Source organism: Phocoena sinus, chromosome 7 (assembly GCF_008692025.1).
Source record: "Phocoena sinus isolate mPhoSin1 chromosome 7, mPhoSin1.pri, whole genome shotgun sequence".
Lineage (NCBI taxonomy): Eukaryota > Metazoa > Chordata > Mammalia > Artiodactyla > Phocoenidae > Phocoena > Phocoena sinus.
In genome coordinates, this window is record NC_045769.1 from 98,131,412 (window position 1) to 98,147,168 (window position 15,757).

Below are 15,757 nucleotides of genomic sequence, written 5' to 3' on the forward strand. Positions count from 1 at the left end.
TCAAGTGCACTCTTACAGATGTGTCTGAAGATAAACTGGCAGGTCAGCACGCTCATTGGAGGTGGCGACCAAGATTCAGAACAGTATAGCAAGCAGAAGCTAAGGTGAAGGTCAGAGTGCCATACATACCTCCAGGCTCTGATCAAACAGAACAAACAGACTGGGAACAGCCTCAAGACCTTCAGACATAGAAGCAGAAGGGCCAGCAACAAATCTGTAGACAAGTGACTTCTCTCCAGATATAAGATGACACCGTACCCAAGTCTCCTTTCTCTGTAAAGACCGTGATCCATGCAACCAGACCTGCATACACCTAGGAACCATATATGGAAGAAAAGCAGTTGCTTCTCTTCAACATTTTTACCCAAGAGATAAGGTCTACTTTTAAAAACAAATGAACAAAACTTTGTCAATAATTCAGTATAAACAATTTTTAATATACAAAAAGTTGAATGAACTTTACAGCGAACACTGTATACCCAACAACTAGATTCTACCACTCACTTTTATTGTACTTGCTTTACCGTATGTCTAGCCATGTATCCATCTCTCTCCATCCATCTGTCTAATCGTTGATGCATTTCAAAGTAAACTTCAGGCATCATTACATTTCACCCCAAATTATGTACATACTTGAGCATGTATAGCACTAATTAAAGTTCCATATTTGTGTACGGTGCATTTTTTCTTTCAAGATAAAATTTATATACAGTGATACACACAAATCTTAAATGTAGCCTTTGATGAATCCCAACAAATGCTTACACCTGTGCAATAGAAACCCCTGTGGAGATACAGAACGTCAGTGTCATCCCAGGAAGTTCCTTGTGTCCCTTACCAGTCAGTCTCTGCCCTCCCTGGCAACCACTGTTCTTAAATTTTACATCATAGATTAATTTTTCCTGCACTAAAGTTACATACAAATGGAATCCTGTGGTATTTAGTCTTTTGTGTGTGGCTTCTTTCACTCAGCATAGTGTTTGTGAGATTCTTCCATATCGTTGCACGCATCAGCTTATTCCTAACGTTGCCGAATAAGATTCCAGTGTGGGAAATATACACAGGCGCCCTCGTATTGCACTTTGCTCTGTCGTACTTCCCAGATACTATATATATTTTTCTTACAAATGGAAGTTTTGCGGCAGCCCTGTTTTATCAGATGATAGCATTTTTTAGCAGTATTGTTAATTGAGGTATGTACATTGGTTTTTAGACAGAATGCTATTGTACATTTAATAGACTACAGTGTAGAAGAAACATAACTTTTATATGCAGTAAAAAACCATTTGTGTGACTTGTTTTATTGCAATATTTGCTTTATTGCAATATTTGCTTTATTGCCGTGGTCTGGAACCAAACCGGCAATATCTTTGAGGTTTACCTGTTAGCACAGTTGCTTATATATTCTCTCGATGATGGACACTTGTTTCTCAGTGGATTTAAAAATCCGTCGTGTGCGACAAAGTGTAGGATTTATAGTAAGATTTGGGCAAAAGTTAATGCTAGTCAGCGTGTGGAGGCTCAAGACAAAAGATGTTTGATTATATACAAAATAAATGGATTGTATTTTTTCTGAATATCCCAGTGGTAGTGTGCTTAAAATTTTTAACCCTGCTAATAGTCACCCAATGAAAGACTGTCTTGGAAGCATTTCTCTTTTTTCCAGCAGATACGGGGAGGATGCTTGTCCCCATTTTGGCCTTTGACCTTGCCAGATGAGTGCTGTTCTCTATATGGGGTCACGTGTGATGACTTCATAGGGAGGAGGCTCCAGGTGAAGGAGAAGTGCTGCAGTGACTCAAGCCCCTCAACCTTCTTTCTATTTGAACCCCAGTCCCTTTCTTCTTGTCTTTAAAATGAAATTCGATCATGGCAGCACCCTTGCTTAAACTGACACACTTTCTCAAAATGAGAAGATTGGTAGTCAAATACAGTGAAGCACAAGGAGAGGCAATTTGCACGTCACAGCGGCAGCTGTCAACGAAGTGCACGGTGTAGGTGAAGAGAAGATGGCATATACTTCTGGCAGAAGTGGGTGGGTTCTGGTATTGCGGCCTCTCACATAGGAAAATGGGGGGGGGGGATATTGAGTAATTGCATTATTAGTTTCATTTTTATTTAATGTGATTACTCAGCAAATACATAGCTTAAAATATTTCTTAAGAACAAAAATATGATTCGGTTCAGCTTTTAGTTCAAAGAGCCTCATCAGTTACTAGTTTGAGCGGGGGAGCGTGGCTTCTTGTTTTGTGTTCATTTTGTTCTATTTCTGTCAAAAATGACATGCTAAACTGAATATCTGATCACAAGAGTCACAAAAGAACGCTTCCGTCTAATGTTCTGATCAGTTCCCAGAGTGTCATTAGGCAAAAGAGAGGGCTAAGTTTGGGGAGGAAGGAAGGGATGTGGAAGACTTCACTTTCCTTTACCTGCTGTTAGAATGAACAGCTCCCAGTGTGCCCTGGGATTGTGTCTTCTAATAGCATTTTCATTATTGAATGAGTCAAGTTCTTCAGGGCTCAGATCATATTCTCTGATGGTAAAGAGACTCCTGACGTTATCAGGCCCTGAATGATTAGGTAGTTTCCTGCCTTGAAAGGATTCAGGAAACCATTGTCTTTGAATATTCACTTGCAGAAGATCTTCCTTTGTTAGGTAGGGAAACTGTCTCTGTGAGACATGGATGCAGATCCAATGACAACTTCCCCCGTCATCTGCTCTTTAGAAGGGGGTCTGTGACAAAGGTGGACCCCTGGGTGCAGGGAGGAGATTTTGTTTCAGATTCTCACTAATCCAGCTCTTATGTGCTTTTGAATTGTTATTCTTCTCATGTGTTCTTTTTTAATGTCCTATTTTTCTAGCTTTAAGTTAGTGCCCTTTTTAAGCAAAACCTATGTTTTTTAATTCCCCTAGAGGAAATACTATAGGAAAAATTTATTAATTTAATGATACATACCTTAAAACACGGAACCTATTTTCAATTAAATACAGTTCCTACATTTATATCTATATTACTTGAAATATACTGTTTGCATATGAATTTGGTTTATTTTTTCTGACTTGTGTAGGACTTAACTTTTTAAAAATAGTTCACTTAACGTACGTTAGAATTTATTGCATCTCGCTAAGTATAATTTTGGCCTAGACAGTTTTTAGTTATGATAGCTACTTGACTGGTATTTAGAGGAAGAAAGGATTTAATCTCAGGTCAGACAAAAGGAAAAAAACAAAAAAGAACTAGAAGACATTAATTAAGGTAAGTGTTTAACGATAGATTGAACCAATCAGCAATTTAAAAACAAAAACAAAAAACTCTACCCATGCCTGACCTGGGGAAAGGAATTGTGTTATTTTTAGTCACATCTGAGAAACAGATGACAGATTATTCTGTGTGCAGACTGGTGATGCAATCCCTCATACATCAGCTATCAAAATAATAAAACAAAGTAAAATGTCATTGGGCATTACACTACAATGGATGATGCTTCATAGTCTTTGATTTTCGGGAAAATAGAGAAGCTTGCTAAATGAGAATTTTTTTTAAAAGATATCATTAGGGAATAATGGTATATTCCTATCAGGTTCAAAATATTTCTCTGTTAGCAGATTCATAAAGGTTATGAAAGATGAGACAACTTAATTTTTTACCAAAGGTAGGGCTGGGTCCCTACAACTCTGTTCCAAGCTGTAGCTTGGAAATGAAATCGGTTTTAATTAATCATGAATTTGTGCCAGAAAAGTGTTCACCCTGTTACCGTGGGTCTAGGCTGTTTGAGATCCTGTTTTAACAACTTTCTTTCCACCCCCTCTTTTTTCTTTCTTTTTTTTTAAACTTGGAAGCCAAGAAGAATGGGTGGAAGGTGAATAAATGTTTTTCTTTTTGATCCAGCAGCTTGTGGGTAGAACTTTTAATTATGCAGAAGAGATAATTCAGCAAGATATGCACTGAGACAGAATTGTATTTTAATTTATTGATGACAAAGACAAGATTTTATTTGAGTTTTAATTGTTGGCCGATAATTAAGCCAAATGTTTATAAACGAATAAAATAAGGATTGAAATAAGAACGACGTTCAATCTCTGTGCGAAGATAGGAAGAAAGTAGACTAATATTTAGGAAACAAGAGGCTAGTCCCTGCTGAGTGATGTTGAGCAAGTTATTACCATTATCGTTATTTTTCTTATTTATGGTAGGTTTAGTAAATATCGTGGAAAATCTACTGTCATTCAAGAGGTTGTCTCTGTTTATATAAAATGAAATAAAGTATTAGAAATTGGCTTTCATCACTTATTATTTCAGAATTTGTGACTTCTTCACACCTAATTTTTTCACATAAAGTGTTCCCCAGGTCAGAAATAATATTGTTGCTTTCTTGGGTTCAGCATCCAATAGGTTTCCACAAAGACAACTCTTAATTAGGCGTTAAGACTCCTCTTCATTTCAGATCATTTCCCTGAATTGTAAATAAGTCCTAGTGGAAAAAGGATGCTGCTTCTACAGTCATGAAAATGGTTTAATCCTAATTCCCTGTCCAACTAACCATGATCCCGTAAGTAAGCCATTCAGCCTTTCTGGACCTTGGCTTTCTCCTCTACCACAGAGATATAATGATACTTTAAAAGTGCATTATAATGATTAATAGACGTGAGAGGTCTTTGACAAGTTAAAAGTACTATTTAATTTTATTATCATGAATAACATAAGATACGTGAAAATATAGGGAACAGACTTTGCTTTCTTGGCTGGATGCACGAAGGGATGGCTTGAGTAAATGTGTAGTCACAAATCATTCTCTGCGCACTCATAATCGGTGTCTACCATCTTCTCGAAATCCTGACTGGGTCCTGGTGCCATCCCCTGTGAAGGCAGAATTTCCCCAGTTATAATCCAGGTTTGGATTGGCCCAGTTCATCCACAGTGTCTTTACTCTTCTGCTAAGTAGCGATGCGCCATATGAGTAGTTGGCATTCTGAACCACACTACACTGATTACTGTAAGGGTCTTGTCACTTCTGGGAATTCAGAGGCCTCCTAGAGCCCCTCATTTGTCTCGCTAGAAGCCCTAGTGAGAGAGAGATGCTGGGTCAGCCTGCTTCCCCCGACAGATCTCCTAAACTAGGATTATACTGAGTCACTAAAATACATGCTTCAGGATGGGACTTGAAAAGACAGCCGACTCAGGTTCTGGGCATGAGAGCACTGTGTTCAGTTCGGGCAGCCTGCTCTCAGAGTTCTGGTCCATGAATCCTCACGGATGAGTCCCAAGGATAAGGCCATTCGAACATAGTTTGAACAGACACAGTCAGTGCCTGTTACAGAGTAAGCACTTAATATTTTTTAAAATGAATTAACAAGGGATTCATATAATGATGTCTACTGAGTACCTACTTTATCTGTAACTGAGGGAAGTACATAAATATATGACATGATTCTATATCAGATATTGTAATTTACTTCAGAAGACAAAGCATGCATACATGAAATCTTTGAGTATTAAAGTGGAGAGTTTTTAAGTGATAGAATGAATGATTTAAAGTATAGGACTCAGGCTTCCCTGGTGGCGCAGTGGTTGAGAGCCCGCCTTCCGATACAGGGGACACGGGTTCGTGCCCCGGTCCGGGAAGATCCCACATGCCGCGGAGCAGCTGCGCCCGTGAGCCATGGCCGCTGAGCCTGCGTGTCCGGAGCCTGTGCTCCGCAACAGGAGAGGCCACAACAGTGAGAGGCCCGCATACCGCAAAAAAAAAAAAAAAAAAAAGTATAGGGTTGTAAGAATTCATAGAAGTAGGGGACTAATAAAGAAGTCTCTTAGGAAGTGAAACTTGAGGTGGATTTTGAAAGATGGATGGCCCATGAGAAGGTGAAAGGATGTTGGCATTCCAAGAAGTAGTAACAGCCTGGGACAATGTCTGGAAATGGAAATGGGTGTGTGTGTTTTACTCTTTACTTTTGGGTTTGGGGGAGGGGGTTGGGAAGGGGAAGGGTTTGAAGTGGGTATTTAAAATACGATTATAGCATACAATATATATTATAATATAACCTATAGAGTTACTCATAAATGTGCACTAAGATGTATTTGTAAAGATATTTCTTAATTCAAATAGCAAGCTTTTGTGAAGTAATTTAAATTCCATCAGCAAGGGAGTGGTTAAATAATTAATGGTGCCTTCACATCATGGAATGTTAGGAAGCAGTTGGAAAAAAGTAGATCTTTGTGTGCTGACATAGAAAGACCACCATGGAAAGACAGAACAGTGTATTAACGGTGAAAATGGATTCATGTAGGATTTGTCAACTTTGAAAACTGATTTTAAAAAGTCAAAGTGGTATTTCAGGAAACTTACTGGGGTGACACTGTGTCAAACTGAAAGTGAAGAGGGATGTTGGGAAATGTTTGCATGTGTACAGACATAGTAGGCCAAGGATAGAGACCTGAATGGTAAAGAGAGAGAGAAGCCAGAGCCATTCTGCAGAACGATCGCAAAGGACTTCATGACAGATTCTTAATATGGGGGATGAAGGAGAGAGAAGAGAAAAGAGATTTCCAGGTTTAAGTTTAGGGAATAATAGACTAAAGAATGATTTCTGCTAACTGGGACAGACCCATGTTAACAGGAAACATTTCTTAAATCATTTATTCATTTATCTATCTGCCTGTCTATTTACTTATTTATTTTTGCTTGTTTTTCAGGATGGAAGAAACAGTACGAAATCTACTGCAGAGTCAAGGACCTCCAGAACAGAAAAAAGAAGAAACTGTTAGTATCGTGGTCTATCAGGTACACCACGTGTCTTGCTCTTGGCTGGATACTGGTTGGCTTGTTTTGCTTGGATTTCTCTAGCTCTGTCCTCCCTAACCTGGAGATAAATAAAAAAGGATGATCCAGACCCCAGTGCTGGGAGCCACACCAGTCACCTCTGTTACCGGTCACCTCTGTTTGAGGAATACTGTACACATTCATTTAACTCATTCATTTCTTGTACTTTGTGAAAGGAATTGTAGGTGTGGTTGTAGGAAGGTGCAAAAAAATACGTTTATAGAGATGCAGAGAGACCTATAGAAGTATCGTGGTACTCTGTGGTCAAGGCTGTAAGAGAGTCATCTACAGCATTCTCTGGAACACAGGAGAGGCGCTGACTCTTCCTGCCCAGGGAAGGTAACGAATACTTCCCAGAGATCTGACATTTAAGGTGGACCTGAGGGGTAGAGAACAAGAGAAAGAACGTTCCAGGCAGAGGGAAGCCTAGGTAAAGGGGCAGTGGTATGAACGTGCATGGCAGGCTCCTGGAGAGTAAGAAGCTCACAGACACTGCATCATGGCTGGTGAGATGACAAGTTTGCTGGTGAGACTGAGGGGACATGGAAGAGCTGGCCGAGGTTATGCCTGTCTTCTCAGCTCATGGGTGTGGTCTTGCTCCTCAGGCCATGTGGAGTCTACAGAGGTCCAGAGAGAGTCAGTGGTCAATGCACTACCAAGTTGTCTTTTTTTAATTAATTCACTTTTTTGGTTGCACCACGTGGCACATGGGATCTTAGTTCCCCGACCAGGGATCGAACCTGCGCCCCCTGTATTGGAAGTGCGGAGTCTTAACCACTGGACTGCCAGGGAAGTCCCAACAAGTGATCTTCTGATAGCCCTTATCCCACGGTGTTTTAACATTAGTGAAGTGACCAGGCTGGGAAGCAGGGCATCTAATCTGAGCATGACCCAAGTTGGCCATACAGATGAGAAGGCTCTGACAGCAGAAAGAGCCCAGGCACTCTATCTAGATCAATGTAGGACTTTCATGGAAGAGCACTGAAAGTCACAAATGGGCACCCAATGTCCACTGCACGACTATGCATAGGGGGCTTTCAAAACCTAAAGAAGGAAAGGAAGTGGGCCAAAGTTTAAGGTGATCACTGGGCAGCCCTAGGTTTTGGCTAGCTAAAGAGCATGTGGGTGTGGGGAGGCAATCCTAGGAATCCAGCTGGTAAAGATCATTTCACGCTAGCATCCCTGAATTCACGGGTTCTGGGCTCTGCAACCCCACTTGTGATGACAAAGATCGAGAGGAATCTGACAACAAAAGTCACAGTATCATATAAACTTAAGAAATCTAGATAGAATTAACCTTAAGAAGTCTGTGTCCTAAATCGTTGACTCTTGAGACATCTACAGAACTACAGTATGACAACGGGGACAACTGTTCTTTATCTCCAGTGAAAGCAGTATAACGAGTTGACTTAAACCTCCCTGGAGGAGATAAAAGTTAGCTCCATAGCGACTTCGCTGGCTGTCCAGTGGTTAAGACTTCACCTTCCAATGCAGGGGGTGTGGGTTCAATCCCTGGTCGGGGAGCTAAGATCCCACAGGCCTCGTGTCCAAAAAACCAAAACATAAAACAGAAGCAATATTGTAACAAATTCAATACTTTAAAAATGGTCCACCTCAAAAAAAATCTTGAAAACAAAGTTAGCTCCATAACAACAGTAGAAAAACTCTCAAATCCATTTCTCAGGAAAAGGTTTAGATTCTTCTTGAGGTGGCCTTCACATAGGAAAGGCATGCCCGGCTTTTCCTGATGTGTGGTCGCTTACTTACGGTAAGGATAAGTATTTAAGTCCTTCTAGCTCTGAATCTTTCCTAGGTATTACATTTGCTTTGGCAGAAAATTGATGTATAAGTAAAAACTCAGACTTGACTCTGCATTAAATGGTTCTGTTAGCCTTAAAGAGTCATATGAACCTGAAATGTCAGTCTTCTGTCCCCACTCACAGGTAACACCAGGCTTTAATTAGAACTAAGTAATTCAGCATCCCTCCTGTGCTTTTTCCAGTCTCCTCGTTGTGGCTCTGTTTCACCAAGTTCTTATTTTCTTTTCATCATTCTTTGCTAATCTCTTCACACACTTGTTAGCCAAAACCATGGTGTACACTCTTATCATCAGAATTCGTTTTGTGAAACTGGAAGCCTCTTAGAAAACCAGAGAGACTTCTAAAACTGTGTTTTCCAACTATTTCCTCTTAATCACCCAGTCTGTTAGATTTGGGGGATCAGCTCTTCTCTCTAGAGGGGAGACAGTTACTGATGTGAATTCATGCTACATGGAAGGGATTTTTCAGCCATTGCTCTCATTGGCCTCGGGATCATCTGGAAAATTGGAGAGGGATTTGGGTTACATGAACCATAACGCATCATTTGTGCATTCAACAGCTATTTATTGAGTTTTTATTGTGGACTAGGCACAACTTAGTGCTCTGGGGATTCAAGACATGAGAACAGAGAGAAGGGTGGCACTGAGTCCCAGGGAGGTCCCTGTCACCTCAGTCATCCTAGTATTCTAAATACGGCAAATAGTAGGAAAATCGGTTCTGCAAGATGTATGTGGTGAAACCAGTGGAGTGCATAGTTAACACTCCCTGAAGCCGAATTCTTTGTTTTGGGTAAGAGCTGGGAAATTTATTGCTTCATAATATGGAGTGTTATTAGCACACCTGACTCGGATTTTCCAACTATAAGATTTCTCTGACAGGAACCAGAGGCCCATGCAAAGCTGAGACCCACAGGAAAGCCGGAGTGGGTTTTATTTTCCATCATGGAAGTGTTTGTTCTGAGGCTTTTATCATCGAGTTAATAACAGTAGAGTAACAGCTTTCTGAGCTCCAGGCCCGTGCTAATTGCCAAGCACGCATGTGAAGGGTGGTCGTAGTTTGTTCAAGGGGCGTGTTCCTGAAGACTTCTCAGAGTTGGTTACTTGTATCATTTAGAGCTTGTATAATTTCACCTGGACCAGCTCAAAGGTCAGTAGGTGTTTCTGTTCAGCAGCTGAGACAGACCCGCCCTGCGGCTATCAGTGGTTTCACGGGCTTTGTTACTGTACACGTCTTGACTCTTTTTGTAATTTGGAGAGTTTGCATCATTTCAAGGTTTGGGCATGAAGTGACATTAATGCCATTTTTACGTGACTACAGTTTCCAATTTGTTTAGTTCAGAGTCCCATTGACTGTGACTAGACTGTAGCTCATTCGGTCCCCACAACTGTGCAGGAAGTACTGTCACTCTCCTCACGTTAGTGAGGACAGACGGGGACGTAGGCTCCCAGAGGTGACCTCTTGCCCAAAGGTGCAGCCTGGAAGTAGCTTAGAAGGGATTCGAACTGTAGTCAGTCTGACTCCGTGGCCTTGACTCTTTATGCGGAGAATTTCTGGAGAGATGAAATGATGGTGCCCAAGTTATGTAGCTGGATATCATCTAAGTTGGGATTTGAACCTAGGCCTTTCCACTGGCTATTTAGAGCTCTCTCCATTCACCCGTCCATTCATTTGCTCATTCATTCATTCAAATGACAGTCATTCATTTATTTTTGGACCTACGTATGTTAGATTCCTGTTGCTGCTGTAACAAACTTAATGGCTTGAAGCTACACAAATTTATTCTCTTATAATTGTGGAGGTCAGAAGTCTAAAATCACTGTACTGGCGGGGCTGCATTCTTCCCGGAGGCTTCAGGACAGAATTATTTCCTTGCCTTTTCTAGACCCTAGCATTCTTTGGCTTTTGGCCCTTTCCTCCATTCTCAAAATACATCACTTCAGACTCTGGTTCCATTGTCATTTCTCCTTTTTCGGAGTTTGACTCTCCTCCCTCCCTCTTATAAAGAGACTGTGATTACATTGGGCCCATCCCCGTGATCCAGGATAATCTCCCCATCTCGAGATATTTCATTTAATCACATCTGCAAAGTCTCTTTGGCCACAGAAGGTAAGGTAACATATTCACAGGTTTGGGGGATTAGGTAGGACGTGGACATCTAGGCGAGGGACATTGTTCTGTCTATCACACTGAGTAACGCGTGAACCCAGCAGGCTGGCGGTACCTAGCCGATGCCAAGCTAAGTGCTGGAGATACAAAGAGGCCTTTTCCTGGAAAGCTCAGTTTATAGGATGCTGGAAATTGGGGGGGGAAGGCAGATAATTAATTGAATATACGCAACAATGTGATAGGAGCCCACAAAGCAGCTTGCACAAGTTCTGGGAACAGAAAGGAAGGTGCCACTAAACCTACTGCACTGCTCTCTCCAGAGACTCTTCTCCTGCCTAGGACTTCCTTTCAACAGTCCTTTAACCTTTTCTTTTAGTCTCTGTTGTCGTGGACTCAAGAGTCAGGCACCCCACAGCCTGCCTTTCTCAGAACATCTTATATCCCTGGTATTTTAATATAACCATCATACTGTCACGACACATATGTTTGGTGCTTTACAGTTTTCAAAGTGCTTACACAAAATGGATCTCATTTGTTCATTTCAGCAGCCTCTAAATTAGATATTAACCTGCTCATTTTTAAGGATGAGTCTCAAAGAGGACTGTTTCAACTCTGGCAAATGCTAAGTGGTAGAACTAGAAATAAATCTCAGACTTCCCTAAGTGAGATACATGGAGTGAAACTGATCAGTTATCAGTGGGATAATGGGATGGTGGAGCCTAACTTCCCAGCTCACAAAATCCTTGTCTCAAAATACAAAAATAAGTGAAAGGAAACTGAAATCAATTAATAAGCCATATAATGTCTGTGCCTGACATTTCTTCTATGAGAGAGACAAGCCCATGAGTAAGAGAAATATTGCCAATATACGGAGGGAAAGTGATGTACGTAGCACCCAGGATAGATTCCCTTCATTATGGGAAAATAAAAGACCTCAAAGGATTGTCTGCAGAGGAGACTGAAAAAGGAGAACCATCTTCCATTTCCCTCTTGCTCTGTTTCTTTCTCTAGCTCATTCTTTCTAGGTATTTGGGAGGTTCTTCTGTATCATGTGATACGTTCTTGAAGCCCAGGTTACCGTTTCATTTAGTTGAGTAGTTAGAAAACATGTTAGAAAAAACATTCATGATTCGATATGAACGGGGGCAGTTCAGCGTAAATGAAATGGAGCAGCTAGTTGAGAGGACGATACGCCTTCAGCTTCATCTGTCAAAATATTTCAACACAGGCAACCAAAGATACAGAGAATCGTAACGCTAATGATAGATTACCCATTAAAGTCTTCTTGTGTCTGTAGCTACCTTTTGTGCTGCTTTGCTGTAGCTGATAGATTTCCTCTTGTCTCTGCTTTTCTCTGTGGAGCATGAATTGAACCCATTAGCTTTATTTATTTAGAAAGAAAAAAGTGGACAGATAAATGGAAGCACTCATGAGGGGGAAAAAAACCTGCATGTCGTACAGCTTCTGCCACTAACGAGACTTTTGGCCTCAGACTGTCACTTAAACTCTCTGGGTTCCTCCTTTCTTTTGTATTTGTGATTGAAGAGGTTTTGGATTACTTTAGGGACCACAAACACAAAAAACCTACAATTGCCAAATAATGTAAATGGTTAAAGTAGGCCAGGTATGAGAACAATTGTGTGTCCTCTGGAGGGTTACATTCTATTTTTCCACTTTTGATAAGGAAATAGGTACAGAGAGATGTGGTGTTTGCTTGTTGTTTGTTTGTTATTCAAAGGCAAAAGTCTTGCTTTTTAAAACCATGCAGTCGCAACCTACACTTGGTTTAATTCCAAAGGGCAGTAGGGAGTGGTGGAGACTATGGCAGACTGACCAAAGAGCCTCTGTCCGGTCTGAAGGCAGCAGTCACAGCCCCACTGCAGCAGATCCAGATGACTCAGAATGCACACCGGTGTGGACAGACGGCCATACATTTCAAAAGAAGATGAAAGTTCAAGTTTTTATGAGCAGTTTCTTAGTCTGTAAATACTGGCGTATTTTTTTTTATACATGGATTAAATAAAACACGAGCTAGACTCAGGGCAACAACCGTCCGCACAGAAAGATGATTTCGAGTGGTTTTTTCTCGCTCTTAGAACTCTGGGATTTTGATGCTTCCTTGCAATCCCGTGAGGCCTGGTCTACACAAAATGCAGCATAGAGCACATCACCCTACCGCGCTGTGCCCGCCGTACCACCCCAGGCCCCGCTTCTGACGCGCGCTGAACAGCTGCTATGTACCGGCCAGAGTCCAGTCATTTCACAAGTGTGAGCTCACTGAATTTTCACAAGAACCATTTGAAATGTCTCCATTTTACAAAAGAGGAAACTGAGGTACAGAGCTGTTAGATTGCCTGCCCAGAGTCACACATCACCAGTGTTGGGTCCCTCAAGTGACTTGGCACCCTTTAGGCAGGCAGAGTAGGTCTCCACAAAGATGGAGTGCAGGAACTTTGTCAGGAGGTGCAGTGTGTCATTGTCCCAGGAGAGGCACAGAGAGGTTGACATAGCACACAGCCCTGTTGTAACGGTGTCCACAATCAGCTCTCTTCACCCCTTTACTCTTCCCATCTTCGTGGAGAGCCCTGCCTGAGCTGTGTAGCTTCCGAACCCAGCTCCATCTCTTCTAATGATGCCCTAAGCTCAGTTATTGATCTCTTAGCCTATGTTTAAAGCAGTACGGTCTGATACCCAAGTAATTTCCATTCCAAGTGATCTAATTGAAAATCAAAATGACTTTTTCCTTAAATAGTTCCTTAAACGTAGTCTCAGATGTGATTAAGCAGGTGATGCTTGGGGAAAGGGCACCTTTCTAGTCATCCTAAAATCTGTCAATCATCAAATATATATCCAGATTCTTTTATGTGCACAGAAAACATGTGACGTAGGCTGGGGCCTTCCTCATTGAAGCCCAAGTCATGCCTAGCAGGGATATTACTTTATTTCATAAATTAGAATTTTTTTAATTGAAGTATAGTTGATTTACAATGTTGCGTTAGTTTCACGTGTACAGCAAAGTGAGTATATATATGTATATACGTGTATATATATACATATATATATATATACATGTACATATAACTTCTTTTTCAGATTCCTTCTCCTTATAGGTTATTACAAAATATTGAGTATAGTTCCCTGTGCTATACAGTAGCTCCTTGTTGGTTATCTGTTTTTTATATAGTAGTGTGTATATGTTAATCCTAAACTCCTAATTTACCCCTCTCCTCCCCTTCCCTCTTTGGTAACCATAAGTTTTTTTTCTATGTCTATGGGTCTTTTTCTGTTTTGTATGTAAGTTCATTTGTATCATTTGTTTTTAGATTCCACATATAAGTAATTTTATATGGTATTTGTCTTTCTCTGTCTGACATACTTCACATAATCTCTAGATCCATCCATGTTGCTGCAAATGGCATTATTTCATTCTTTTTTATGACTGTGTAGTATTCCATTGTATATATGTACCACATCTTCTTTAACCTTTATCCATTTATCTGTTGCTGGACATCTAGGTTGCTTCCATGTCTTGGCTATTGTAAATAGTGCTGCTGTGGACATTGGGGTGCATGTATCTTTTCAAATTATGGTTTTCAAATTATATACCCAGGAGTGGAATTAATGGATCATATTGGTAGTTCTGTTTTTAGTTTAAGGAACCTCCATACTGTTCTCCATAGTGGCTGCACCAATTTACATTCCCACCAGCAGTGTAGGAGGGTTCCTTTTCCTCCACACCCTCTCCAGCGTTTATTGTTTGTAGATTTTTTGATGATGGCTGTTCTGACCGGTGTGAGGTGATACCTCACTGTAGTTTTGATTTGCATTTCTCTAATAATTAGTGATGTTGAGCATCTTTTCACGTGGCTTTTGGCCATCTGGATGTCTTCTCTGGAGAGATGTCTATAAATGATCATTCTTATCAGGCATAGGATTTTTTTTCTACTTTTAACTTCAACCTTCTTTCCCTGTAATGACTTAAGTGTACCGTAGGCAAATTCAAAAATGTAAGTGCACTCGAAAGAAAAGTTAGGGTTGAAAAATTAAATAATCACAAAAGATACCTCTCTAAGAAAGCTTTTTAAAATAACAATATTCCTACTATATTTAAAGTGTGAGTTTCCAAGCTTCTAATATAATAGCATTTTTTTTTTCTTGAGCATATGTAAATGCAAGACAAAACTACCATCTGTGGCTCTCAGGAGCTCCAAAGTTCCTGACTCTGTTTCCTGGCTGAGTATCAGAGTCACCTTAGGAAACCTTAATAGATTCAGCTCTCCAGGCACCTTCTTTTATCTTCAGACTTAAAATGACCTGTCTTGTTTGGCTGTTTCTGAGTTTGATGGGTCATTTTGATTCCTCTGGTCCACAGATGTGTTGGAGACTAGTGAGGTACTTCAAAACCTATCCAGTCCACCACCCCTGTTTCCTCGTTTTGCGAAGGAGAAAACGGAGCTGAAGTTCAGCGCGTGCTATATGCATTTCTACTGCATCCGTATCTGTACTGATTCTTTCATTCACAGTACTTATTTCAGCAAGTGCCTTGGCAGTTAATTAGCTGAGAGATCTGAACTCTTGAGAACTCTGCAGAGAGCTTGACTGTAATTCATACAGATTATTCCGAAAAGCGTTTGTTTCTCTTTTTTTACCTAAACAAAATGTGGTGAACAAATGCGAATCAATAGGTCAGCAGTGAGTACATTCCCTGAGTGCACACCAGTTGGGAAAAATGATCTAAAATTCTGAGTGTTGAGAGAGTGGCTAAGTCTTTACACAGGTATTTATAAAGTTCTGATACACGATGGGATGGGAAATACTTTTATTGAGTGCTTTTATTTACGTGGCCTGTAATCTGAGGAAGTCTCAAGTGCCTTTGATTCTGCTTGAAGAAATTTGGCCTTCTCTCTGAATTGCTGTGAACTTTGAATTGCTGCTGAAGTGGGTAATGGTAATAAAGGGAGTATTTTTATTGTGTGTTAAGTTTTAAAGGACTGAAACTGTTCCTCAAGGAAG

The 15,757-nt window shown here is 40.6% G+C and overlaps 1 protein-coding gene across 8 annotated transcripts in view; it reads left to right on the top strand.

The window, feature by feature from the left end:
- The window catches only part of NCKAP5 (NCK associated protein 5), a 992,075-nt gene that overhangs the window by 657,950 nt on the left and 318,368 nt on the right, over nucleotides 1-15,757 (top strand). For 7 of the 8 annotated variants that reach the window (XM_032638276.1, XM_032638275.1, XM_032638280.1 and 4 more), the window contains one exon: nucleotides 6,692-6,779. In XM_032638276.1, coding sequence (XP_032494167.1) covers nucleotides 6,692-6,779 — 88 coding nt within the window. The remainder of the gene's footprint in view (nucleotides 1-6,691; nucleotides 6,780-15,757) is intronic. The other variant, XM_032638277.1, reaches the window with a different exon arrangement.